The 26,002-nt window shown below is 42.2% G+C and overlaps 2 protein-coding genes across 2 annotated transcripts in view; both read right to left on the bottom strand.

Annotated features, from left to right (window-relative positions):
• The window catches only part of LOC146378031 (forkhead box protein O6-like), a 29,092-nt gene extending 11,535 nt beyond the window's left edge, over nucleotides 1-17,557 (bottom strand). Inside the window, exon 1 of the mRNA XM_084943652.1 lies at nucleotides 15,878-17,557. Coding sequence (XP_084799778.1) covers nucleotides 15,878-16,366 — 489 coding nt within the window. The 5' untranslated portion in view covers nucleotides 16,367-17,557. The remainder of the gene's footprint in view (nucleotides 1-15,877) is intronic.
• A 4,596-nt stretch (nucleotides 17,558-22,153) lies between these two features.
• med18 (mediator of RNA polymerase II transcription, subunit 18 homolog (yeast)) lies at nucleotides 22,154-25,318 on the bottom strand. Its single transcript, XM_084944927.1, has 3 exons — nucleotides 25,173-25,318; nucleotides 24,649-24,751; nucleotides 22,154-23,434 (listed from the first exon to the last, which is right to left on the bottom strand). Exons 2-3 carry the CDS (start codon nucleotides 24,719-24,721, stop codon nucleotides 22,878-22,880), a joined length of 630 nt encoding a protein of 209 aa, XP_084801053.1. The 5' UTR covers nucleotides 24,722-24,751; nucleotides 25,173-25,318; the 3' UTR covers nucleotides 22,154-22,877.
• Nucleotides 25,319-26,002: the final 684 nt, after the last annotated feature.

Below are 26,002 nucleotides of genomic sequence, written 5' to 3' on the forward strand. Positions count from 1 at the left end.
GTTAAAGGCTGTATGGAGACAATTTTCTCTGCGACTGTGTCTCCCCTGAACCAACTTTGACCTTCACTGACACCCTTTGTCCTTCACAGTACAGAATAGCACTGTACAGCCAAACAAAGAGTATCTAAGTATGCATACTCTTTGTATATACAACAGTATGTATAGTATAATATCGTGTAGGGTAGTATATGCAGACTTCACACTTGAATTCAATCATTTTAACAAAAATATTGCAATGTTTAGGAATTAGGGGATTTTTTGTTCTTTTTTTTTGTTTTTTTGTTCAGATGCTCAAAAGTCATTTTAAATAGGTTCAAGTAGCATAATTATAAATATAAGGATCATTTTTTAATACTTATATGAGAGCCCTTTACAGTTAATAAATATCTGAAGTTTAGGTCCCAGGGACATAAGGATAGAGGAGGCTACTTTGAAAAAAGAAAAAAAATCAATGATGTAACCCACAGATTAAGCCCACTTTGATTTCCTTCTTGTGGACATCACCCAGACTTTCACTAAGTAACAGTATACTGAGTCCTCAAACGTGTTGAACAATGGGCTTTTTCTCAGGAAGGAAAAGTAAAAGTGATTGCACCGACATCGTGTTCATGGGGGAAAAAAGACGTACTAATCCTTGAACTGTCAAGTGTTTGCAGTTTAAGAGTCAGAGTATTGAATGAAAAACAAAATGTTTTATCAGTTTATCAAAGGTACACTTCTGTTATTTGAAACCACCGCTTTATAATAGATCTCAAATCAAGTACAAAATGAATCCAGGCTCATGTGAACATGGCTTTAAAGCAGGATACTTGTGGAATCAAGGAGAGGAGAGCTGTGGTGTAGGGTCAGGGTGATTTCAGTATTCAGGAGCAGTGCTTCGAATATTGACATCCCAGTAACCCATGATGCACCTGGCTGTCTCAAATTCTCATATTTTAAGTGCATGTGTACAGTATGAATGAGGGAGGCTATTGATTTGTTCTGAATGAACTCGCGAACACAGAAGCTTGGCCAATTTCACCGTAAACCCATAAGGACGTGAAACGAAGGATGATGAGAAAAAGACACTCCTGTCCAACTGAGAGGAACGAGGAGATGGGGGACAAGAGAAGAAGGGATTTACCCCTCCTCCATTCAAGTCTCCCCCTCCTCCCTCTTTTTTGTGAAACAAAAAGAGACCAATTAAGTCAGTTTGAGTTAGGGCTTTATGTGTGTGTATGTAATGAGCACATATGCAATAAAGGGAAAAAGAGGAGCCAAAATACTGTAAGTTGTACACAGCCTGTGTGAGAGTGGGGCAGTGAGGGGGGTGGGTGGGTGGGTGAAGGTTTGCTCCTTTTTTTCTTTTTTTTTAGTGTGGGGTGAGGGTTATATGATGGAAGCTCACTCTCTCTCTTTTTCTAGCCTAAGAGGACCAAACTTGCTTTCAGCTCCTCGACGGGAGACGCTGAAATATTAATCGCCACGCTCCAGCCGCAGACTAGTGAACACAATCGCTTCAAACTCCCACCCTAATGAGTGTGTTCATGAATGGCTAATGTGCACAGATGGGGGGCTGATGACTGGATAGATCGCAGTGGGGAGGAGACGGAGGGAAATGAGGATGGGAGGGAAAGTGAAATTTTGGCGGTGTGGGCTAGTGAGGGGGTGCAGATGCATGCCATGACCTTTTAAGAGCCTCCTGAAAATATAATTAACACTGGCCCTATGCTAGTGTTTCTTTCCTTTATTGCCTCTCCCACACACACACACACATTCTTGTTCACACAGACTATGATTCCTTATTCTCATCGTCTCACCTCCGAGTGCTATCCTATTGTTTACCCCTTGCCCTTAGCACATACGCTCCGTTGAGCTGATGCACAATCGTTTTCTGGGGATTAAACTTCAAAATGATTCACATACTTTCAGGGAACACCTCAGCGTTCCCTGCCATGTTTTTGCAGACATCCGGAAATAAGTAAAAACATGATTCAACATTAAAACTGCAGAAGCGGTATGTTTTTCCTGGCCCCCTACATGGATACATCACAGAAAGGGGATGGAATGAATTCACAGGGTGTGGAGGAGCAAGGTGAAGACTTCTTTCACTCTTAATACCTTTTATATCCACTGAGAATTTAGAGTTACATCACACATGGTTGGTTTGACTCTTAAATGAATCTTAACCTGCTTGCAACAAGGGGCGCACAGACTAAAACACTCTCTCAGCTGGAGGTTGTTGCATCTGAATGTTAATGCATTGCATGCAGATTTTATGGCTTTATCTGACCCACTGGTTTTAAACTGGGGACACATTTATCTAAGCATATTCCCATCCTCATCATAGACTACTCTCCTAATGATGTTGGAGACATCTCGATAAGATGTGAAGAATAGCAGAAATGTAAAATAATGCATGTTCCCAGGACTCTCCATTAGGCCCCCAGATTAAGAGCACCCATGTCAACGCATATACAGACGCACACCAATGCATTAACATGCATAGACTCTCAGCATATAATTAGAGGGATGAGATGCTGTGACCTAATTCCAAAAGCGCTCTATGGTAGTTAGGGATCTCTGCTTGGATTATAACGGGAAAATGTAAGGTGCTTCTCACTGAGAAGTATGGGAATATAAAGGACTAGGAAGTGATGGATAGTGCATTCAATAATAAAATAAAGTAATGATTCAACACATGCTTTCTCCTTTTAAAAATGAACAACACTGAGGTAGCAGACAGTGAGACAACCTCCACCATGTGTAATATGCGGACGTTTTATAGATCCTGTACAATTATGTACCTCACTAGGACGCTTCCATAAATTTGGACCACAGACAAATACTCCAATTTGAAAACTGGCAGCATCACAAACCTGCTCATGCTCACTGTACTTTAAGTGGCTGATTTAAAAAGATACTGATGTTTTAACTTTGCCTTAAAAAAAAATCAATTTCTGTCTCACTAATTCCATCAGTTCTGTCAAATTTGCAAAAATAATGTGGATTACCCATGCAGTGTGACACTTGATGCTGTACCTGCAGAAAAAAATGGAAAATCCTGTTTAGCCAGGGGAATTCTTGATTAAAAACTATGTTATATAACATATGTCTGTATTGGCATCTCAAGTTTATTTGCTATCAAGCTGACAAGCTCAAAGACATGTTGGTTGCATCGTTAACTAGCTAGCTACCCTGTGATTACCTTGATGGCCCGGGTCTATCCATCATATAAAAATTCCTGAGGACAGATGCAGCTCGATGAGGGCATATTTATAACAAGTGCATGTCCGTGAGCAACACTTAGGGGAGGCTTGGGCTTGCGTGCAGAGACAGCGTTGGTCACATACTCATTCAAATAGGCACAAATACACATCTGCCAGCATTTTTCAATGGGCTGCTACATGAATGTGAAGCAGTGCTACACCTCTATATGTTTTGTGTGTGTCTATGTCACGACACTCCTGGAAGGGGGCTGCAGCGTTTCCGCCTGAGCGCGACTGTCAGTGGGCATCACTCAACCCTGCAGTGTGGCAGGACGCGAGGATCATTAGTGGAGACGGAGGGAGCAAGAGAGGGAGCAGAATGGAGGAGAGCAAAGGAGAAAAGGGGAGAGAGGGGCAGTGACTGTGCGAGTCGGGCAGTGCGTCTCTATATCCGTCTTGAGAGCATTACACACAGCAGTGCACTTTCCCTCTCTGTCACGCAATCACCCCACCACAAAGACCCCAGAACTGCCCCCTTCTCTGTCATACCCCCCTCCCCCGTCACTTTCCTTCCCTCCACCCATCTTACCCTCTTTCACCCTACATCTCTGATTGACCCTCTCCATTCCTGCCCATCTCTCTTGGGCCATGCCCTCACTTAAGCATGGTGCGCTGCAGCTTTTCATTTCCAAAGCTCCAGATTTATCCACCTACTTCCCTTCTTCAGTAACATCTTTCCATCGCAGCCCATTGCTCCCATTTTCACCCACTCTGCATGACACAGATGATCTTTTCCTAGCACTAAGCATCATTGCTACTTGACCTACTCTTAACCACAGCAAGGAGAAACAACTGTTCCACATGAGCCCATTTTTACTTCTTTTTCCCTTTTGCTTTACTGCATCTCAGCGCTTCATCGCTTGCAGGTATTTGCACCAGGCCTTTGCCATTTCATTCAGAAGATTATTCATCGTGTAGCCAGCAATCCTTCGATTCCTCTGACACTTTGTGTCAGTACGCTTCTTGTCCACGGTCTTTTGCGTAACCCGCCAATAGCCTCCCTCTCTATCATTTCCTTCGCTTACCTTCTTTAGACAGAATGATCCTTATGATCTTCTTCTATCTCTCCAGGTGTGCGACCTGTGCTGCAAGGCCCCGTACTGAATACCAGAATCAACATGCCTGACATTTAAACAAGCAGAACAACTTTTATATAGATTGCTATGTTGGCACAAGGGCTAATTCTCGCCTTAGTTTGCTTATTCAGGAGGTTTCCAGGTTCAGGCATCCATCTGTGTGCTTTACTGTCGTAGCATTTATCACACACAGATTAGGCCTATTCTGTGATACATTTGTCCCCAATGAAACATTAACAAGCCTGGCACAGAATGCAGTTTAGCACTACAGCCAGGCTACTGACAAGAGTACAACAGTGTCTGTATCATAAAGATTTTGTCTCGCCATTCATTTTCAAATAAGGATTATTAATTCTATGCTGCAAAATTGAGTTTTTTTTCCAAGCCACCATTTGTACATAAAACAGGAACAGTTATACAGCTTGTATTGTGTAAAAATTTGCCATAATCTCTTAAGCAAAAGAAGAACAAATTTAACACAGATAAAGTAAGACATTTAAATGCCACCCTTTAGTCTTTGGGTGCAATTAATGTGATCCCCCCACCACCACCACCACCCCCACCCCCTCGATGTTTTCATTTAATATGCTAAACAGTTCGAAACAATACAAACCTTCATCGATAAAACATTAATTAAATTAACCACTAACACACATAGATATTTTTAAGTAGGAACTTAACAACTTCTAGACCTTTAAGCGTTTTCTCCAGCAAACAAAAGAAAGGGGAATGGCTTCCACCTATTTTATTTTATTTATTTGTTTATTTTTTCTCTCCTATAGACATTCGGAATTTTGGAGAGGTGTTTAGAGATATAGGAAAGATGAGAGCTCAAAGGTGCATTTGCACACATGAAACCCAGACCACAATGCCATCCCCTCAGCTGCCCCCTCTTGCACCTCCTTGCCACTCATGTAGATCTCTCCCCAGCCGGTCTTTGGGCAAGGATCACTTGTAAGGATTTGAGAAAAGACTTCACTAAGCTGATTGCTAAAGGGAAGGGGCAAATTACCATTGCACAACGGCGTAAAAACCTTCTTGGGTCATGGTTTGCCTTATGTAATAGATTGTGTGTACGTGTAACAGTGTGTATGTGTGTCTGTCTGTGTGTGTTCCCGCAACACCACCCCTCCCACCCACCACTCCTACCCCACGCCATTTACCCATTTTGCACTAATTGAGGGATCTTTTTTCGGAAGCAGTTATTGCACGCATTTAATTATTTATTTTGACGGGAAGCAATCTGGTGGCTAGTGAAGGGATCGCGAACATGGTGTGTGTGTGTGTGTGTGTGTGTGTGTGTGTGTGTGTGTGTGTGTGTGTGTGTGTGTGCGCGCGCGCGTGTGTGTGTGAGAGTGTGTGTGTGAGAGAGAGAGAGAGTAAGAAAGGGAGAAAGTGAGTGGGAGGGCAAAGATGACCAAAACCAGGTCAGTATAGCTTTTTTGGCGGGAGGGGCTTAAATGTGTGTGTGAGGCCAAAGCTACTGTAAGCTAACTATGATGCATGTCTGTAGGGCTTTGCATGTAAGAACAGTATATAAGAAATGTACTGTTTGTGAATGACTGTGTGCATATGTGTGTGTTGCATCTCAGAGTGCACGGCTTTCTGAGTGCAATGGGACTGCACTAATGGACGCACACTTGAGCTGAAGTGTGCAGAGTGTAGCTGAAGTGCAGCCAAGTCTAGCTTCCAGTCCTGCTTGGAAGCCCTGTAATCTACTCTCTACTATTCTAGCTCTCTTTTCTCTCCCTCCCCATTTTCCTCTCTTCTCACTCCCCGTCCTTCTATCGCTATCTAACAATTTAATATTTTCATCCCTTCTTCACTGACTGAGCCAGCTTCCCCTGTCTCCCCACTGTCTCCCTATTAAATCTCTTTATCCTGGTTCTGAAACTGGAGAGACGCAGATCAGCAGCATCACCGACTGGCTTTGGACTTTACTTTTCTTCTCCTTCCCCTCCTCCCTGCCGTGCAGTGAGGAGAATGAAATAAGGGAAGACGACATGTAACCACCAGTAGTCTTGACCTTTATCAAGCTCCAGTGCCTGAGGCAGGGTGAATGAGACATTAAGAAAATGACTGAGCATTATTAACCCCTACTTACTTACACACACACACACACACACACACACACACACTTGGCACACTGTCTGGTCTGAAAAATGGCTCTGATGTTTCTATCCTTGACTGATACTTTTCTGACAGTTAAGGATAAGCTAATGCCAATTGATCAAACTGTGAATAACACCTACATATTCTCTGTCACGTCACTTTAAAAAGGAAAAAAAAAAATGGCAAGACCGGCCCGGCCTGCCAGCTCAGATTGTTTAACTGTGATTGATCCCAGCACTTCTGAATGCCAAGTCCTGTGGAGAATTGATGTTTCATTATAAACCAACTGCACAAGTTCTTCAAATAATGCATCAGCCTCGAAGACTAAGCTAGACCTGTGAGGGCTAGACGCTAACCTTGACAGATGCAGTCTCAGCCAATCTCTATTTCTAATGAGAGATCATTTTATCCTGTCTTCTTTCTCTCTCTCTCTCTTTTTTTTTCTCCGCCTGTGTGCACGAGCATGCGACTGGCACACGTGCATGTGTGGCCATCCTTCTACTCCAGTCAATCAATGAGCAGAGACAATTCCCCGAGTGACATTTACGGAGAAGAAAGAGAGCCATTTATCACTTTAGTTTTGGGATAATAAAAGAATGACTGAATGAGGCAGTGTGTGTGTATATGTGTGTGCGAGGTAGAGAACAGGCGAGAGAGAGAGAGAGAGAGAGAGCGCTAAAGATGAAAAGGGGATTTCAAAAGCACATGAAAGGAGCAGGAGAAATGAGCGAGGGAAGAGGGAAATGAGTGATAAAAAGGCTACTTTGTGAGGAGGACTGAGAGTGTGAAATAGAACAAGGGAGGAGAGAAGAGAAGGCCGTGAGTGACTGACAGTGAAAAAGAGAGCATGAAAAAGCAGAGTGGTGGCGGGGGGAAGCCTGGAGTAAGGAAAGGGAAAAAAAATGCAGAGACACAGGAAAGAAGATAGAAAAGAGCTCTTGGCACAGAATTGGAAAAAAAATAAAGTGAAAGATGGGGGGGTGGCAGAAGTGGAAAAAAAGGTCCAAGAGAGAGACAGAAAGGTAGAGGAGAGAATAAGGAGACAACGAGGCAGACGTGCTGGGTTCATTCAGGGATATAAGCAGACTCGGAGTTCAGACCTCACACGGTCAGCATACTAAACACCGGACCTAGTGTCCTGACCCAGATTCATGCCACTGACATAGAAATCTAAATAAGGACGGAAGACACCCCCCACCCCCGATTTTCCATAGCTTCCATCAACACAAAACGACACAAACTCCCTCCCCCTCATTCCCAGCTGGTCTCGCAGTCACCTCATAACCCAACAACCTCACTCCAATCCTGTAACCTCCCCACACATATGCTGGCTCCCACACACATTTGCTCACACATGGGTTGCTTTACACATACAAATGTACAGGCCCACAGATTCACATATCTTTTCCTTTCCTTCCCTCAAGGTTAGTTTCAACTTTTCAGCTCAGGTGAGCCGACATCACAGCTCAGCAGGGTGCTGACCAGTGGTTCCCCGGGATGACCTCCACAGCTCCATCCATCAGCTCCATGGTCCAGCCACAGCATACGCACCAGCCATTAGCATAAAAAAAAGCATCTTTCCTGCACATAACTGTTGCAACTCCTCCTCACAGCTGCCATCGTTTTTTCTTTTTTTTTCTATCCACCTGCTCATATCAGTCAGCGTTAACTACATTTCCCTTTGTGAGGCGGCTCCCTCCATCACTCGCCGGTTCCGCCGACCTCAGGTAAACTGATCGACGGCCCTTACGCGCACCACTTTCCCCTCCCACAGTCCTTTGGCTCGTGACAGGGGCTTGATGGACAGGCACACAGAAGCGAGAGACCTGGCACATGGCTGCCAGGAAGGGTCTGGAGATTGGAGCGTTGTGAAATACTCCGTTTAACTCGACGTACATCATCTCTTTCTCGGGGACAGACACGGCAATCTTCATGCACCTAAGCACACACATTTACACACATGCACATGCGCACGGCCATCAATCCCCTGCATACAGGAAGAGATATCAGACGAAGGGAAAAAATTGAATTAGGAAATATGGGCACAGTGATTTGTGAGAAGCTAGTTTTGAGGCTAGGAGAGAAATACAGCTTGGAGCGCACTTCATCTTATAGCACCAGCAAAGGGGAAGAAGCATCTGTGTTGTTTATCTAAAGCCCCCATCTACTTACAATGGCTTGATTTGAAATATTCATATACATGTATGACAAGATCAGGCCCATTATGTTGCACTCTCTGCGGGGCTTCACTGAATGGACTGAATGGAAACCCATCAGTCAGTGTAAATTATGAAAACAAGATACATTACATAAGCCTATAGATGGGCATGAAGAGGAGTATTATTGTAGCGTCATATCAATCATGGCAACACACGTTCGACTGTGTCATCAGTATGATAATAGGCTATAGGCTATTTCAAGGATAAACCCACCATTATAATAATTCACAAAGCCAATAACGAAAGGAAAACATATTAGGCTTTGTGTAGTGTGCAACATAAGGCATCACACTGCTCGTGTTTTAGATGGATCTGTAACTATACCCCCAGTCATAATGAATCACACATCATATATCCTACATGGGCTCCAACCAATGATTGTTATTTGCTCATAAATTGATGTTACCATTGTGGTAAATCAGAGAATTGTTTAGTATGGAAAGAGTCAGAAAGCTGCACCCCGAGGCAACATCTGTAAGTAACCTCTTTTGTCTGACCAACAGCACAAGTTTTATCTAATTTAGGATTACGATACAATGCCGACAAGATAACTAAACTTCTCATTTAAGAAGCTGGAAACAAAACAACATTTTTTTTGACTGTAAATGACAAGACTGAGAAGTATTTTTCTGCTAAACCATGACTTTAACAACTTACTGTTTCAGCTCCACAGTCTGCCACATCATCTGTAGAGGAATTCTCAAATAGCGTATGTTCTGTATCTAATCATACACATATATAAAGGCACATTTTTAAGTACATATCAAAATAGCATGTTCATAAGATGTTATGCTATTAAGGCGCTCAATAATGTGAAGCAGGCTAGCCGAGGGCCATCTTGCTGTGACATGGGTAAGTACTGGAGACGGAGCAGAACAGAATGGAGCAGAGCAGGCCATGTAGTGGTGGAGAAAAAGACAGAGAGAGTCAACCCAGCGTGACTACCGTCTGCCTGAGTGGAGCAGCCTGCCTGCAATTAAGGTGGAATCAGGGAGAAATCTGCGCTGCCTTGATAATGAGCCTCGTCTGAATTATTAACGAGAGCTGTTCCCCCGGGACCCGGGCTCCCACTGAGCCCATCAACCCCCCTCCCCCCCTCCCCCTCCCAACACACCCACATGCACACAGAGACACACAAACACGCACTCACACAAGGAGAAGATAGAGAAACACACTCTGAAACATCCATATCCGCACACCACAACAATGACACATTGTGCACGCTGACACACATGAGCAACAAGCATGCCGCTACACACGGAGAGCAAAAATTTTTAGCACCACGAGGGCTCAAACATTTTTATTCACAAGCTGAAGTGATATCCAAAGCCATTTAATACATTTGCAATACAAACATTTCTCTAGGACATAATAACTCCATCCTCTAGCCATCAGATCAGACGTGACACACTTTTCTCTGTATTAGAATGATTTACTTTGACATAGCGGTTGAAAAATCCCAGAAATCTCAGATATTAGAAAAACTATTGTGTGAATCCTATCCATTGAGCCTACACTACTGAATCATGTACAACAACTATTTTCTAAACCACATCGGGGAGCACCATACTGAGGCATTTCATTTCAATCCCTGTTGTTATACGATGAGTCACTCATTGTGTATTAGTCATTTTGGAAAGTGTTTATGGCCTTAAATGAAAAATGCTTTATTCTAAGAAGTTTATTTTAGGAGTAATAATACTATTAATTCCACCGACCTCCTTTTATTCTTGTTCAACAATCCCTCTAAACTAACAGACTGTAATGGTGAATATATTTTATTAACAAGACCACAAGTCACACTGTTCCCTGTGTCAGTATAATGTGGTGGGAAGGTTAACTGAGTAGGAACATAGTGGCTTTTGCTCACTTTTATTGAAATGTGGGCACTGTAGGTGTATGCTCGGGGACTCACTGTGTGCCCAGCAGCACTACCCTGACATAGCTTCACTCTGTTCCCTTCCTCAATTTCAGTGTGGGTTCCATGGAAATAAAAAGCGATATGTCCTAATCACAAAGCACTGATGTAACACTCAAAGCCCCCCGCACCCCATCAAATCTCCATGGCATCAACCTTACATGGCCTCAGAGTGAAACACACACCACATTCTGTCCATGCAGCTGTGAACAGTTTGGCCAAAATATCCGCGGAGAGCTTACCAAACAGAGCCACGCCTTCCTTATGAGCCAATCACCACGAGTCAGACAGCTTTCAAAACAAATCAGACAGCAAAATGGAAGCGCAGAAAGTAGCTTCCTCACTCGGGTCAGCCCCCTCCTCCCCCCAAAAAAAAAAAAAAAAAAATGGTTCACCCCACCCAAGAACAGAGTGTTCCTCCATGGGTGGTTTGAGGAGGCACAAGTGTGTTGTGTGTTTCGTGCAAATGTGTACGCCTGAGGGAATGGTGGAAACCATCACCCTAAATAGTGCAACGGGAAAAGAATGACAATTTCTTTATGCTTCACTATGCATATGGGGAAGAAAAGGGAACCGAGTATTTAATATTTTGAGAAATGTCACCAAAGAAGAAATGTACAAAAAAAAAAAAGGCAAACGCGTGGGTAATAGCCTTGGTATTAAAAAATGCTTCAACTGTTGAAGTTCAACTGAGAACGGCATCCAAATTAATTCAACCCTGTCGAATTGGGAACTTGACGGCCTCATCCTCCAAAAGACTCAGAAGCTGAGACGAGCTGTGCTGGGTAAAATCCAGCATTGTTATCCTATTATCTCTGAGATAATGTGAGATATGAGATTTCCCTTAGATAAGAGGAAGCATGCTGCTTAAGGCAGTCTAGATCACTGGTAGGAGACTGCTAAAGCTCAAAATCCTGACGCAATAGCTCCCTTGAGAAAGACTCCACACCTCAACTGGCATTCGTACCTAAAACCACTAATAAAGAAAGAATGCATAGAATGTATAATGAATAGATGGATAGACAGACTAGAAGAGAAAGGCAGCTAGATAAAAGAGGTGATAACATGGGTGTCTGGTAGAAAGAGTGATAAGAGAAAGCAAAGTAATATCAAAGGCAAAATTATATTGTTTTTCATATTACTGTCTCCTGATTGCTGTCTCCCATATTTGAATGCATGCCCATGCTTTGGTAATTTGCATGTACATTAATCATTTTCACTGAGAAATGAACTGCCACGGCTGCCTGAAGGCTGCAGGGGAAAATGCAGTGAGAATGGGCTTCTTGGCATCAGATACCAGGTTCAAGCTGAATATACTGCCTGAATGCAACCTGGCTCTGGGTGAAGGAGGCACGGGGAGATGTAAGGTGTTCATAATCCTACACCATAAATCTGTCCAGCATGCATCATATGCTCTCATTTTGTGAGTGTGTGAGTGTGTGTGTGTGTGTGCCTGAGTGTCTGTCGCACTCTCAAATTACTCTGCTCCTCTGAGCCAAGACAGAGGATAAAATATGAATCAGCTGAATTCTAGGATAGTTTCCAGTCTTCCCAGACTCTCCTCGGCCATCATCAGGCAATACAAGCGCACGCACGTATAACAGACGTATGCACACAACTCTACACACACACATTGGAAGTTTCAAGTCTCTCCATATTGTGCTTAAGAGTCTGTCACACATTCTCGGCTATACATTTGACATTCATATCCCTCATATTTGCCAAGTGTCGCTCAGCAGCTGCTAGAGCGTTTGTATTGTGACCGGATTACGAGAGTCTGTCTCTCTTTACCTATAAATCAATTAGATAAAGTTATATAGTCATACTCTGTTATAAATACTACTGTCTGTTGAGACAGGGGTTATGCGCCTTTACAGGAGATAAGATTATACATATACCTAGAGACATTTTTCCTTTCTTTCCTCTTCATTTCTCCAAATTCCATTTGTCTTTCCTTTGTACTGCTGCAGTCACTTTTCTGTCACACCTCCTGCTTTTTTTCTTGAGAGCAATCTTTCAGGCAAACCATCGATGGTTTGACTGATTTTTTTTCCTTTTTCTTTTGCGTGTGTGTGTGTGTGCATGAACTTTTGCCCTTGTGGCCCTGCACAGACCTCTACCTAAATACACTTTATAAATAACAGTCTAATTACTTTGGATTAAAGTGTCTAAGTGACTGCCTTGCACCCTTGCCAACTTGCTGCACAATCCCCTGGTGTCTGGCCACTCCAAGTATGAGAAAATTTCCTGGCAGAGCACGCACAATGAGGAAAAACTATATGTTTAAAGTAGACGGAAAAAGAAAATTATTCCACATCAGTGCTTATTAGTTGCAATTACATAGAGAAATAAAGCATACTTAACATACTTTAACATACTTAATACACCAAAAGCATTGCTGTATTATGGATTTGTGAATTCCATAACCACCCATGCTGGCTTATACAATAAAACAACACCCCAGAATCCCAATGGCATCTTCTAACACCCTTGATGTTAATGAACTTGTGGGAGCCTAGAGGGCAATCCCGACACCAAGTGGTACCCCGCCATTAGAGGCATTATGAAGTCAAGAGTAAGACTATATACCATTCACCGCAGTGACATGCTGTCAGACCAATCAGCAGCCCCAAGCACACACTCCAATAGAAGTAGACAGCCCCTCCCCCTGCACTAGCCCCCACAACACTACTAACCCTGACGCTTTGTTGCAATTGACATGTGCTTCTCCCACGCACAAATGCAGAATGCATCCACATGCACTCATGGATGCTTTTACTCAGATGTAAGTAGCCTTGAATACATAAAGGACACACATATATGGAGGAGATTCAGTATCAGTCACTAACATCAGTTCAAAATCCCATTAATTTCTGGGTTGGATCAGTTTATGTACAGAAAACTAGAAAATAAAAGGCAGTGAAGTTGCCACTAATCTAATAGGGGTTCACAAGAACACAGTTCTATCCTCCCTCCACTAAGGAGCTGATTAGGAAGCCGTGACCTCAGAATATTGCAGCCTTCCTAGAAGTCAGAAGCCATTAGGTATTTATAGGAGCTTAATGGCACTGTCTAGGTGTACTGGCTGTCTACTACCCAGCATCAAGCCAGCATCACATCCTTTCCGATTGCAGTCACGGCAACACAATCTGCTCTGTAAGATTTTTCTAGAACCGCTATGTTCAATAACAACAGCCTCGAGAGATTTCAATGTCTTTAAGTTGGTTATCCCCCCAAAGCATGACCACTCCTTTCAAGAAAACCAACCTCCACCTTTGAACTTTGCATTGAAACTGCAAACTTATACCACTTAATTTCATTTGATTGCATCACCGTATTATTTTTGTTTTGTTTTCCCTGTTTCTCTGCCACTATAGAAAAAAAAAAAGAGTTTTACATGAAAGGCTCTGCTCATACAATATTGTTGATTGGGATCAAAATGTCATGAAAACTCCCAACTCACAAATACTACTGTCAAATTTAATTGCTTGATGTGGTTGTAAAATTATATGTATCAGAGTGCACCTGTTTTATGCACACGTACAGTAAGAGAGAAGGCAGATGGATTTGGGGTCCATGTGGCTTCATACTGACATATTTATTATGGATTGGACATCCTGTGATTTCATATGCAACTCTTATATATTGAGCCACAGGTACTACAAACTTGGAGATGAATGTTGTGTTGCATGTACAGGTATGCTGCTGGGCGGCAGTATTCCACCAGCTGTTTGCTTGGTTCCTTTAGATGAGCTGCACATGTGACTTCTAAGTGTATGTTTATATTACCTCTCTGTCTCTGACCAAAACCAGGTCAGGCCTGTTACTGACATTACGGCTGCCTGCTGTAAACGACTTACCTAATCCCCCATCATTACCTGGAATGGGCCCCGCGTCTCGCCTGTGGCCTGAAATAGCACAGGACCTCAGACTGCCACTGTCAACACCCTTAATTTGCAGTTTCATAAATAGCATAGTAGGGCTTTGGCGCGAAAGATAAAGAAGCCCCGTGGTTGCTGGTGTAAATGGAGAGCTAATGAAGAAGTCTACCTGAGGCCACACCTTAACAGTCAGTTCAGTTTAACAGGACAGGCTTAAAATGACAGTCAGGTGCTACAGCTGAGGCCCACACCCGGAAAAAAAAAAGAGACTCAGCTCTGGTGACAGACTATGTTTTGAAAAAAGGTTAATTCCTCAGAAAGATAAGACAAATGCAAGTTGAAGTCATGCCATTACTTTGATATTTGTTGATATGTTATGGTGTAAATGGCACACCCTGTGGATGAACAGAAATAATGTGAAAGTATTTAACAAGATAAATTTAGCACCAAGCATTAGGTTGGAAGAGAAGTGCGGTTGCTTAACATGAAGTTAATGTGAAAGATCTCTTATCTTGTCTAATCATCTTGCTCACATACACATAACCTACTGGCACTGCATCTACAAAGAGCCATCACACTCAGCACGTCTTTTCTGTATTGACATGAAAATCAACTAACATCTAGTCTCAAAGCTCAGCTCTGCAAAGTTACACCATCAGGACAAGCACTGCTGCCCTGCTGATCCCTCTGCCCCCTCTCGCTGTCCTCAGCTGCCTATAATGAATAGAAACAAGATGAGGCTGGGAGCAGGGGCTGATAACATGGGCAGATGTCCAGGAGGTTACTCTAGGCTCTCAGCCAGACAGGCAGTGGTAGTGGACTGTGGTCAATTGTAGACGCCCCACTAAATATTTACATGGTGGTCAGTTGACCTGTGATCTCCTACAAGTGTCACTCCATTGATTCTTAGATATGTTTTAATCATAACTAAAAGATCTGGACTTTCTCTCTGCATGAAAATGCATGGGATGATTTTCTCTGTTTGTCTATTATTAGTAGCATGTACTGAGATTCATCGTGAACCGCTGTGGTCTTATTCCCACTGAGGGGATTTTATGCGCTATTATGAACACTGCTGCCCATCATGACCAGGCTCTCTGCAGCTGGGATGAGAAAAGCCCCTTTTTTCTTTCCTCTCTCTGTCTCATTTTTTTCTTTTTTATATAAAGACGTAACAAGTGATTCCACTCCACTCTATTACAATTTGCCTCAGTGATATATTAAAATGACTGACGGCAGTAATGAACTAAGACAAGATAACGCATGGCACCATTCATGCGTAACAGACGCGGAATCCCACGGTAACGTGTAAGTCACGCGGGGTGAAAGAATCATAATAGCTTAGTGAACAGGAATTATAATCGATATTATCACTGTGATTATCACAACCTTGTCACGCTGGCCCGGCTGCTTTATTTCTTACCTTCCAGCCAGCTGAGCTGTTACTGTCGCCCTTATCCTTGAAATAGGGCACATAACGGACCATCCAGTCGTATATCTGTGACAGTGTGAGTCTCTTTTCTGGGGTGCTCTCAATAGCGCGGGTAATGAGATCCGCGTAGGACTGGTTCCCCCACGCGTTTCGTCGGGAGGATTTGGCTTTGCGCAGGGGTCCGGTGACATCCAGAGCCGCGCCAGCCAAGCATGGGTGCGTCGCGCCTGTGGGTGCAGGGGCGCCGGCTGGATGCTTCAGCTCTCCCGGCGTTCCGCCCACGAGCCCCGCTCTGCAAGCGGGGATGTCTTCCGGTTCTACCTTGATGCTGGCCAGTGGAAGACCTACGTTCACCTCGTGTCCACCGGGGAAATCCTGTGGACAAGGCAGCGGCCAGGTGCATGAGCGAGGGCGGCTTTGAGGCTCGAAATCCGAATCAACCTGATGAGCGTCTAATTCGTCGTCCTCCATCATCAACATTTACCCTTCAGTTGAAAAAAGAATAAATCAAACGTAGAGCAAGGGTGGGGAAATACCTCCACGATTCACGTATCCCGCTGTCTTCACGTAGGAATTTACCTTGTAATATGGCTATTAAGCTCAGTCTGAATCAATAATGGGCAATTCAGCGGAGTAGAAGAATCATGATGAATGAAAGAAAAATCATAGCCTCGCGTGTAGAGATAGCAGAAGTAATAAAAGTAATAATAATTTCTTGTCCATTTTACCTGAAGTAAATTCTCTAATGGTGACTGAACTATTTATTTGGCAGTCCGCATCACCTTAAAACATTCAAACCCGTGTCAGTCTTGGGGGCTTCTCAATCCAGTTGCAGCAACAGATGATCTCTCAGATAAGGACAAAAGCAGCCGTCGATAAATCCTCCAGAAGACAACAGGAAGAAACGGGAAAGAGGGGGAAAATCACCAGGGCTGTGTAGAGAGCATCCACTGAGGCGATAATGCGTGATTACCGTGAATTATTAAATCTTCCAGTCTGCACGGATTAAGCTGGCAGCGGCACATTCAAGTCCATTCAGCCTGAACAGCACCCAACTGTCTGCAATTATAATGAAGAGGCGTGCGCTTGTGACGAATCGATAAATTCCCTGTCTGAAAAAATATAAAGGAGGGAAAAATAGTCCGGCAATCAAATCTCGTATCCACTCGTCGGGATGATAAAATTGGCTTTTATCACACCTCCTCTTGCTCCCCTCTATCACCCCTTGCCTTTTCTCACTCACTCAGATCCCACACATGTTCTCATTTGCTTACAACTCGTTCCGTCGATGTGAACCGAGGATGACGCGCCGGCGCTGTATAGTAGAGATGCTGCCAATTGGAGTGCGCTCACGAAATCAATACTCTCCAAACATGATTACAGCGAAATCCCGAACTCTCTCTCCCTCTCGCTCTCCCTCTTTTCTCTGCTGCTCTCCCTCCTCTCTCCTGCGCCTCAGTTAGGCTACTAACGAAGGGGGCAAAAACCCAAAATTCTTAATCAAAACTCAGCATAATGATCTTTGTGGCGGAGCGTCACATGGCGCTTTGTGTGCCAGCCTCCGTGTCCAGCCCTAATAAAACAAGACAATGTGTAACGCAGAGAAAGGAAAAATTCCTGCACAATTGCGACACGGGTTTTTCTCTTTAAAAAAAAAAAAGTCTGAGCGTAACAAATTGTCGCGTGCACGGTGTGCAACGTCCAAATGCCCTTCAGGGAGAACTTACGGCGCCCGGCTCCGCTGATTATTTGCGGGCAATACCTCAGTGAGTGTAATTTTCTATGCCGATTAGACAGATTTAGTTCAGATTAACCGAGATTACTTAACCCTAGATTTTAATCCGAAGGGGGGGGGGGTGCTTCAGATGCCAGAATGAAATATATATATATATATATATATATATATATATATATATATATATATCCTCCATACTTCACAGAAATGAGGGTAAACAAAAGACTTACATATTGTCATTTCAAAACGCATTTGCCTCAAAGACACTGCCCAGCGCATTGAGCTCCGGTCAGACCCGTGTGCGCAATTCTTTAGCTGCACTGACCGAGGGGTCGAGGCGTTGGGGTATTCGATCCTTTATCCTACCACCTTCTTCTAAGAGCTGACGGCTGGGCGGGGACAGAGTCACAGGTGCTTGAATCCGATTGGCCATCTCCCCTTATAAACACTAGGCTACCTGACCCTTTTACCTGTATCAATCTAAGAAAGATTTGTGGAACTTACATGTTTACAGAAACACTGCCTGACAGCTTTAGGCGGACTCACGCATGCAGTGGTGATGGTTGCTGTAGGGAGACTATTAGTTATTCACTTATTCATACCTTAAAACAGTCCTGCTTCTGTAGATTCTCACTTCCAGTAAAGAATTAAAAAATGAATAAATAAAAACTAATATTATTTAGAAGTGAGGCAGCCACTCCAAGCAAGCATTTTAACAGCTATAACCTGTGGGGGCTTTTTGCTGTCAATCCATGGCCATCAAAATATTTAAAAGAGGAAAAATGCATTTCACTACAATTATACATCATCTACAGACCCTTGGACCCAAATTTAGACGTGTGTATTCTAGTCACTACACTTTAAAATAAACACGCTCATTTTCAATGACACATCCATCATCAAAACAGCCCCTGTGCAGAAAGGTGTCTCAAACTGTCTGAGGACTCCACCTTTTTCCTGCGTTCAACTGTGGACAGAAGCAATACTTAAAAGTTGCACAACAAGGCCACACTGTGCACTCAGACATGAGTGATGTTGAGAAATATGCGTCAAAAATAGCACGCTTTTAAATGTGGGAGGATGTGTCATATAGTGTGTCACGGAATGACTTAACGTTCAGCATCAGTACAATCACATGGTTAAAATGCCATGTTGCTAATAGTTTGTGTGTAATAAGCCTAGAAACCCTATTCTGACTACAAATATAATTAATGGGTGATGGTTTATTCTATTCTGATTATTGCATGCCAAGAATTTCAATCAAACCAGAGGTGGAGCGAGTCAAGCCTCTAGTCTCCGAGACAAGGTTCTACTCGAGATGCTTCCCCTGGAACACTTATGAATGCCACAATTTTGGTGACACTCGAGAATACACAATGTGTCTTGATTACAAATGAAGCGAAAGAAAAGTCATTGTGACTATCAAAAAAAAGGCAAACGATCAGATCCAGAGACCCACAGCAGGAGTGAGTCTCAAGAGAAAAAGGGAAAAGCAAAGACAAAGGCTCTGGCAGCACAAGTTTAAAAACTACAACTTCAGTCCCTTCCAGGCTGATGGCTAAGTTGTCCCCATACCAGACATACCAGAGGCAGCAAGGCTGGCTTAAAGCACTGAATGGCTGATCCTAGAACAGCGTGTTCTGCACAGCAATAATCACCTCAGTCAGCCACAAGCAAGGCAGAGCACCACATGAACAACAAGTCAGAGCTTTGTGCCTGTTATTTTGCATGGCTAGAAACTGTTCTGGAATTTCTTTCAAATAAGGAAAGGGACACTTCCCCCCCGACTATTTCTATAATACCTTTATGGATTTCTTTGGCCCTGGCATTTTAGCCATCACTCACAACCTTGTGGTGTTGTGCAATTTATCCCTGCACCCCATTCTGCCCAGCACGGTTGGAAGTAGAGGAATCTAGAGAAGCCACAAGAACACCCTAGGGAGATCTATGTCTGTCTGGGAAAGCACCTCCTTTGGTTCTCCCTCCCCTCTCAGCAAATAGCCCACACTCTCTAACAAGCATATGGGTTCCCAATGACACAGGAAGGAGAGGGCTTATATCCAAGTATTGGGAACATTTCTGAGTAGGCGACGCTGGATTTCACCCCTTCTTGGCTTTGACCCAAAGTAGGCTGACTTGAAGACTTCCTGCCCCGAGCCAGTGCCAGATTTCTGTGGCATCTTGGCATCTTCACTGCCAACTATGAACAGAGGCAGCAAAGACAATTGGTGCCAAGAGTTTTAATTAAGACTGTGTTGTAAAGAGGAAAGTAAAGGCATGTGCAGGTAATGGCTTCCATCCCTGTTTCAGAGGGCTAACAGAATATGATTAACTAACACAATCTTAGCCTTAGCCAATTAATTATATTTAACTGTTAAAAACAGAGAACGACCAAATGGTCCAGAGAGGGAAATCAGCATGCACTGCTCTCATGCTCAAAGCTGAAGAGAGTGTAATTGTGTTATAATAAACTGATGCCAAAGATTATTAAAGGCTATGCTTTCAGACAAAATGCACATGCACAACTAGAAGAATAAATTACCTTTTTCAGTTAGTGTCCACAGTAGAGTCAGTCATTTTAGAGGGTGGATCAATTACCACTTTGAAAATTAAATACTGTCAAACTTTGGTCTGTTGGTTAGAAACAAATAAGCAATAATGGCAAAACATTGTTCTTTCAAGAACTTCAATGAGACTTGTACCTTGTTTTCTTTTGGTTATTCTCTTCTGACATTTTACAGACTGGATGATCCATTAAAAGAAAACTGATATTCCTGGAGCTGGGTGTAAGCGATGAAAAAGAATATACCCTTCTCTGCGTCGTCAAATTGAAAAATTAATCGATGATGAAAGTATTTCAGGCTTCAGGCATTATGAAATAGTATTAACAACCCAACAATGAAAGTGAATAAGATTAATAATCATTCGAGTACTGCAACCTTAACCATATCACGTTCTGAAAGGGTGTCGCTCTGGTCTCAGTTTCTTGAAATAAACCACAGAACAGATCATATTGCCTCCAGCAATGAGTTAAATCTCTTACTTGTGCAAGTCAGTGGCTGGCTACATCCACAATAGCCAAGTAGGCTTGATGCCAAGACACTGATTAGCCTAACTATGCCTCTGTTCTCCAGGCAATGCAGTGCTGAGTGGAGGTGCAGTGGGAGTCTAGCTCATCACCAAAGAGCACTGTGCTAAACACAAGTTTAAGTGGAAGAAAGCCAGTAGACTGTAGTGTATCCATGCTGGACATATAAAGCCTTGGGCAAGGAGGCATCTGCCTCTTTAATACATAATTCACTCAGAGCTGAAACATCATGCTTTAGTCCTAAGGGCCGGCAGTCTGCTTCTGGTTGTTGGAACATAAAACTGTCTCCATCAGATAATCCAGTCTCACTGACAGGCAACTCCTGTGTACCAAGTAGCAGTTCAATTTAACTTTAACTTCAAAACAAGATTAGAAAAGTACACATTTTTAACATATTAGTAAATGTTCAAAGTTCATTTTGTGTTGTTTTTCAACTTGCACCAAATGCATGTGGAAGCACTGCCATCTCACCTTTCCACCTCAGTGAGTTTGTCCTCATCAGCCATGATACGCAGGTAGGTCAACATGTAGAGACAGCCATCTGCCCTGGAGCTCTCCCCCTCAGACATGCACGCGGTCACTTTACATCTCAATCTCTGCAAATGCATCTTCCTGTAGGGGTATTATTAGAAGCACTCATGCCTTATTACCAACATTATTATCATAACTGACAGGATGTGCATTAGTTACTTTGGTCTCCGCAGTTAGATCGGGCCATAATGTTGACACACTACTGCATGGGCCTTTCTGGATTTCGATATTAACAGTGGAGAACCTGAAGCAGATGTAGTGCTTTCATGTGTAATAGTCCCAGCTCATGTTCCCATGAAAGAGCCACTAATGGGTTAACAGTAGAAATGAGAGGGGAAAGAGAGGGAAAATCAATGCTTTTGTTGAGGGGAAGAAAGGAAGGCTTTCACAGGTCTATGTATCATTAAGCAATTGAGAAAGCTAATTAGAGTGGGGGGAAAGATGTGCAGATCTCACAGCTAATTATTTCCATGGCAACCACAGCTCGTGTAGATGATGTGAGGTAGCATCCAATTTGCTTCAATCAGGATATTTAAAAGAAGAGAAACAGAGACCCCTAGTGGGATGAAGTGAACATATCCATTAAAGCTGAGTGTTGAAAAGAAACTTTAAATGTAAAAAGGATTCCAATAAACTGAAAAATACCCAAAATCATACATCTCAAATTCTGTTTTGAAATGTTGATACATGAAAAATATTATCTAGTTTGTTATCATTTGCAAAAATAAACAACTAAAATCATTTTTCGGCTTTCTAGGAATTGTATTGATTGTTAGCACAGGTATACGATTGCCTACAGCCTAACTTATAGAACCATGATTTGGTAGAAGTTAGTAGAATGCAGTGATGTTTAACAGTATTAGCTGAAATGTTCTCTATCTCATTAAAAATGGACCAAATAGTAACTGTTAAATCAAGACTATATATAGACTCTATTTCATTTTATTAAAAAAAAAACCAAACAAACAAAAAAAAAACATACAATGGTTATGCACATTAGTTCTCTGATGAAGTGACAGGTGTTTTTAAAAGTGGGGCTTTATAGTTGATAATGAGGACGTTACATATTAGGCGTCTATGTCTCTTTTCCCTGCTCTTTGTGTCATACCTGCAGGTCAGTGTCTCTTTGAAGCACACAGTAAAGCAGCCACAGAGGACAGGATGAATCTTTGCTTCCATTCACACAAAATCTGGAAATTCCACAACTTCCCACATGGCTTTTCCTTCATAAAAGTGTGACCATGTTTAATTTTCCTTCAGAACATAAGCGTTGTGAGACAATACAAAAAGAAAATATTTTATTCCTCTAACTCACCACTTTGTTTAGTCCCCCCACCCCCCTTTATTCAAAAACTATCCCACTTGAAAACAACCTCCCTCTCTATAACATCAGCTATAGCTCAGGCAGTTAACTAAAATAGTGCAAGGAGGCTGCCAATCAGTTCTGTTCAATGCTGCAAGCCCCAACACCAATGTTACTGAATTTTCAAAATATACTGCCCTGAGAAGGAACTTTTTTGAGAGTGAAATAATTCCCTCAGAAGTTGACTTAGACCTGGTTCCTCTGGAGGAAACTCATGGAGTCCCTCCCAAGGTTCCCAGTCACCCGGGAAGAGTTCCTTTTTGTGGAAAACTGGCTAATGTCTCTGTTTGCTAGGGTCAATCTTTTCCAAGTGAACCAGGGGTTTGAGTTGTTCAGCAAAGCTGCGCATGTCCTCTGACACAGTGTCTTGTCCTGCAGGAGCCAACACACTCAGCTCCACCAGGTATGAAAGTGATAGATGCTCAGTGTTTTCTGTATTCCCTGGTACAAGTATGCGTGACAGCTTACTGACCACAATTTTCATTGCACCTTTACGAAATATGTGTCCATTGCTGACAAACTCATGGTCCATGCGGAAGCCCATCTCATTGAGGAACTCCGGAAGGCTGTGAGTGGCAGCAACATCAACACAGTTGCGTACCAAAGCGTGGCGACTCTTGTCTCCCACTTCAGATTGACCAAGGTAGCGTAGGTGCCATGGAGCAGTTGGGTGGGAGAGGGAACGGCGGGCACGCAAAATGAAGGGATTTCCTTGCTGGCCTTTGAGAAGGTAAACCAACTCATGATCAGTAAAAGTCTCAGGTTCCATGTTGTCGCACAGACCTCGAAGCCGATGCAAGAGGCTTTCCAGGGCCTGGTCCAACACACTCCCTGATTAAATAAAGTGCACAAGGAACAAATACAAAAAATTACATTTGATCTGATGGCCAGGACTCCATACATATTATATTTATAAATATAGTCTCCACTATCTCAGATCGTCCATAGTTTGTACATATATAATGATTGCTTTGACATTTTTGCTTCATATATCAAATACCTCAAGGATTTTCCTTTAAAAAAAAAAAATACACATCCACCCACTTTCAGGGCTAATTGCAGTAATATTTTAAACCTAGTGTAAATTATAAGACAGTTCAGTAGGTCATGAAATACTCATTTTGATTTATTAAACTTATCTCAATAAATCAAAATGATTTTCACTGTTGTAATTAGAATACCATCTGAAACGTCCAGAATTTAGAATTTTGGTCTATTTGGGTTAAACTATGCATTACTATTTTTCATTTTTGTGGTACAACTTCACATTTGCTCAATCCAGCATGAAATTTAAACCCCAAAAAAGATTTGATTTCATTTTTATAACTAAGAAATAATTTTCCATTTTGCATTATTGTGAAATTCAATTGTATACCATTAAAAATTGGTGTGCGTTTAAATATGAGACTTTACAGATAGGATCTGCAGATCTGGATATGGAAATCATATGCATTTAACTTTATTATCTTTAACAGATATTCGTGTTCAAACATCTGGTATGTATAAAAAAAATGCTGGAAGAGGTTCAATGGTTCATATTTCAAAGAAAATATATCTTAAAAAGTATTTGATAAAACTTCACAGCAATCATACATGGCCAAACTTTGGACCATACATTTTTTAGGCAAAACTGCGATTGTCCAGGAGAAGGCCCACAGTATTCTACAATAGAGTGACCAAGGTAAGAAATAAGGTTTTAAACATTGTAAATGCACCATTTTAAAAATTATTTATAATAATATTATAATAAGAATTTAGCTGTTATTTAGGAGCTAGTGCATAATAATTTAGGTCAAAGGTGACATATGTAGCACTGTTCACTTTCACACCAAAGGCCATTGCTCATGTAACTTTACTCATTGTGCTGAACAGTTGCACAATGCAACTATTAATTGATTATTGCTATTGCTTTGCATTTTTGTTACTATAAGCTACTATCTGTAGTATTGCCACTATCAGTACTATATGCTATGTATAACACTCAGGGCTTGTTAGTTATTTGCCTGCTTACTTGCTTCAGCTTCGGTGGATGCATGATATCTTACCTTGTAACAGATACTCCATCATGTTAATTGTGCCCCCAGTGACAGGCATTACAGTAACAGGTGGCGCCTCCATCTTTCCTCGGGTACTTTGAGGTTTTTGAGCCTAAAGAAAGAAAATTACATGCAGATACATATATATACATGTCGGAACATCTGTTGGAGCAATGCCATCATTAACAAAAAATTTTCACCTGTCGCCATAGGTAACAGAGTTTGTAACTTTTAGCTCGCTAATAGCCAGTGATAACGCTTTCTAATCTAGGTGTAAATCACTCGAAACAACAGTTATAGTGCATTATTGTCTACGAAACCACGAAGAGCAGTAGTCGAGGAAAAAGGGTAAATGTTCGTTCTCGATAACGTTTTAATACTATTGACCAAAGGCCTAAACGGGGTTCTGAACACACGGCTACTACTACACAGCTACTAGGTTTCCTAGGTTTCCTAGTAGCTAACCGGAACGTTACTTAAGCTACCAGGCTAAACGTTTCAATGTTATTACAGAAACATTAAAAATATATTACCTTTCAAAAATAAAGAAGCGAACGCAGAAAGAAATAAACGTATTTTTAGTTATGAAAGAAAAAGTGAACACAGTTAGCAACAACAATGAATGAGAAGCGTCTTCCTTTGGTGTGTCAAATCGGTAGACATGCAACTTTGAGGCTCATTACAGCCACCTACTGGTAGTGTTAAAATATCGACAGCAGGTCATCCGTGTATAGAATAAAAAGAAATGGACATGGACGTCATGGACAGACAGGCTTTTTAGACTATAGGTACTCTGCTTTTATTAACACAGGCTATACGAATGGAATATCAGTACTGTGGAAACTATTACTGTTTTGATTTCAGACTCCTGTTGCATCTACCTTTAGAATCTACCACCTACCTGTTAACTGGTGGTGTTGTGAGTGTGTGTTGTATTTAATGTTGATGTGGGCAATGCTGACAGCCCTGGTGGTGTAAATGTCATATACTAATGAAAAGATGATCCTGTGATTTATTGTGCAGTTTTTCTCGCACAATAGAGTGTTCCTGTCTTGAGTAGTGTAGCTGGGCCCTGTTAGTCATCTTAGAAAGTACAGTCAATGTGCTCTTCACTACCTGCTGGGTGTTGTGAGACCAGGTGAAATCCAACCTCATGTTTGTCCTCTACCTCTGTTTTGGAGTGTTTTTTCCTCAGATCGCCTCGCTCTTATCTACATTTAGGGCAAGATTATTTTCCTGACACCAGGCCACTAGTCATTTCACTTCTCTTCTCTATGCCATCCCTGCCAGTAATCAGCCCAATTACTTTAGATTCATATGCAAATTTTATAATTCTGGTATTGATTAGGGGGGTGCTCACACT

Source organism: Perissodus microlepis, chromosome 11 (assembly GCF_051167445.1).
Source record: "Perissodus microlepis isolate ML-2025 ecotype Zambia chromosome 11, ASM5116744v1, whole genome shotgun sequence".
NCBI lineage: Eukaryota > Metazoa > Chordata > Actinopteri > Cichliformes > Cichlidae > Perissodus > Perissodus microlepis.

Bases quoted from the DNA above. Each gene is read 5' to 3' on its own strand.
- med18 (XM_084944927.1), bottom strand. From the start codon at position 24,721: ATGGAGGCGCCACCTGTTACTGTAATGCCTGTCACTGGGGGCACAATT. The intron at 23,435-24,648 runs GTAAGATATCAT...TTATTTAATCAG, and splicing joins GATGGAGTATCTGTTACAAG to GGAGTGTGTTGGACCAGGCC.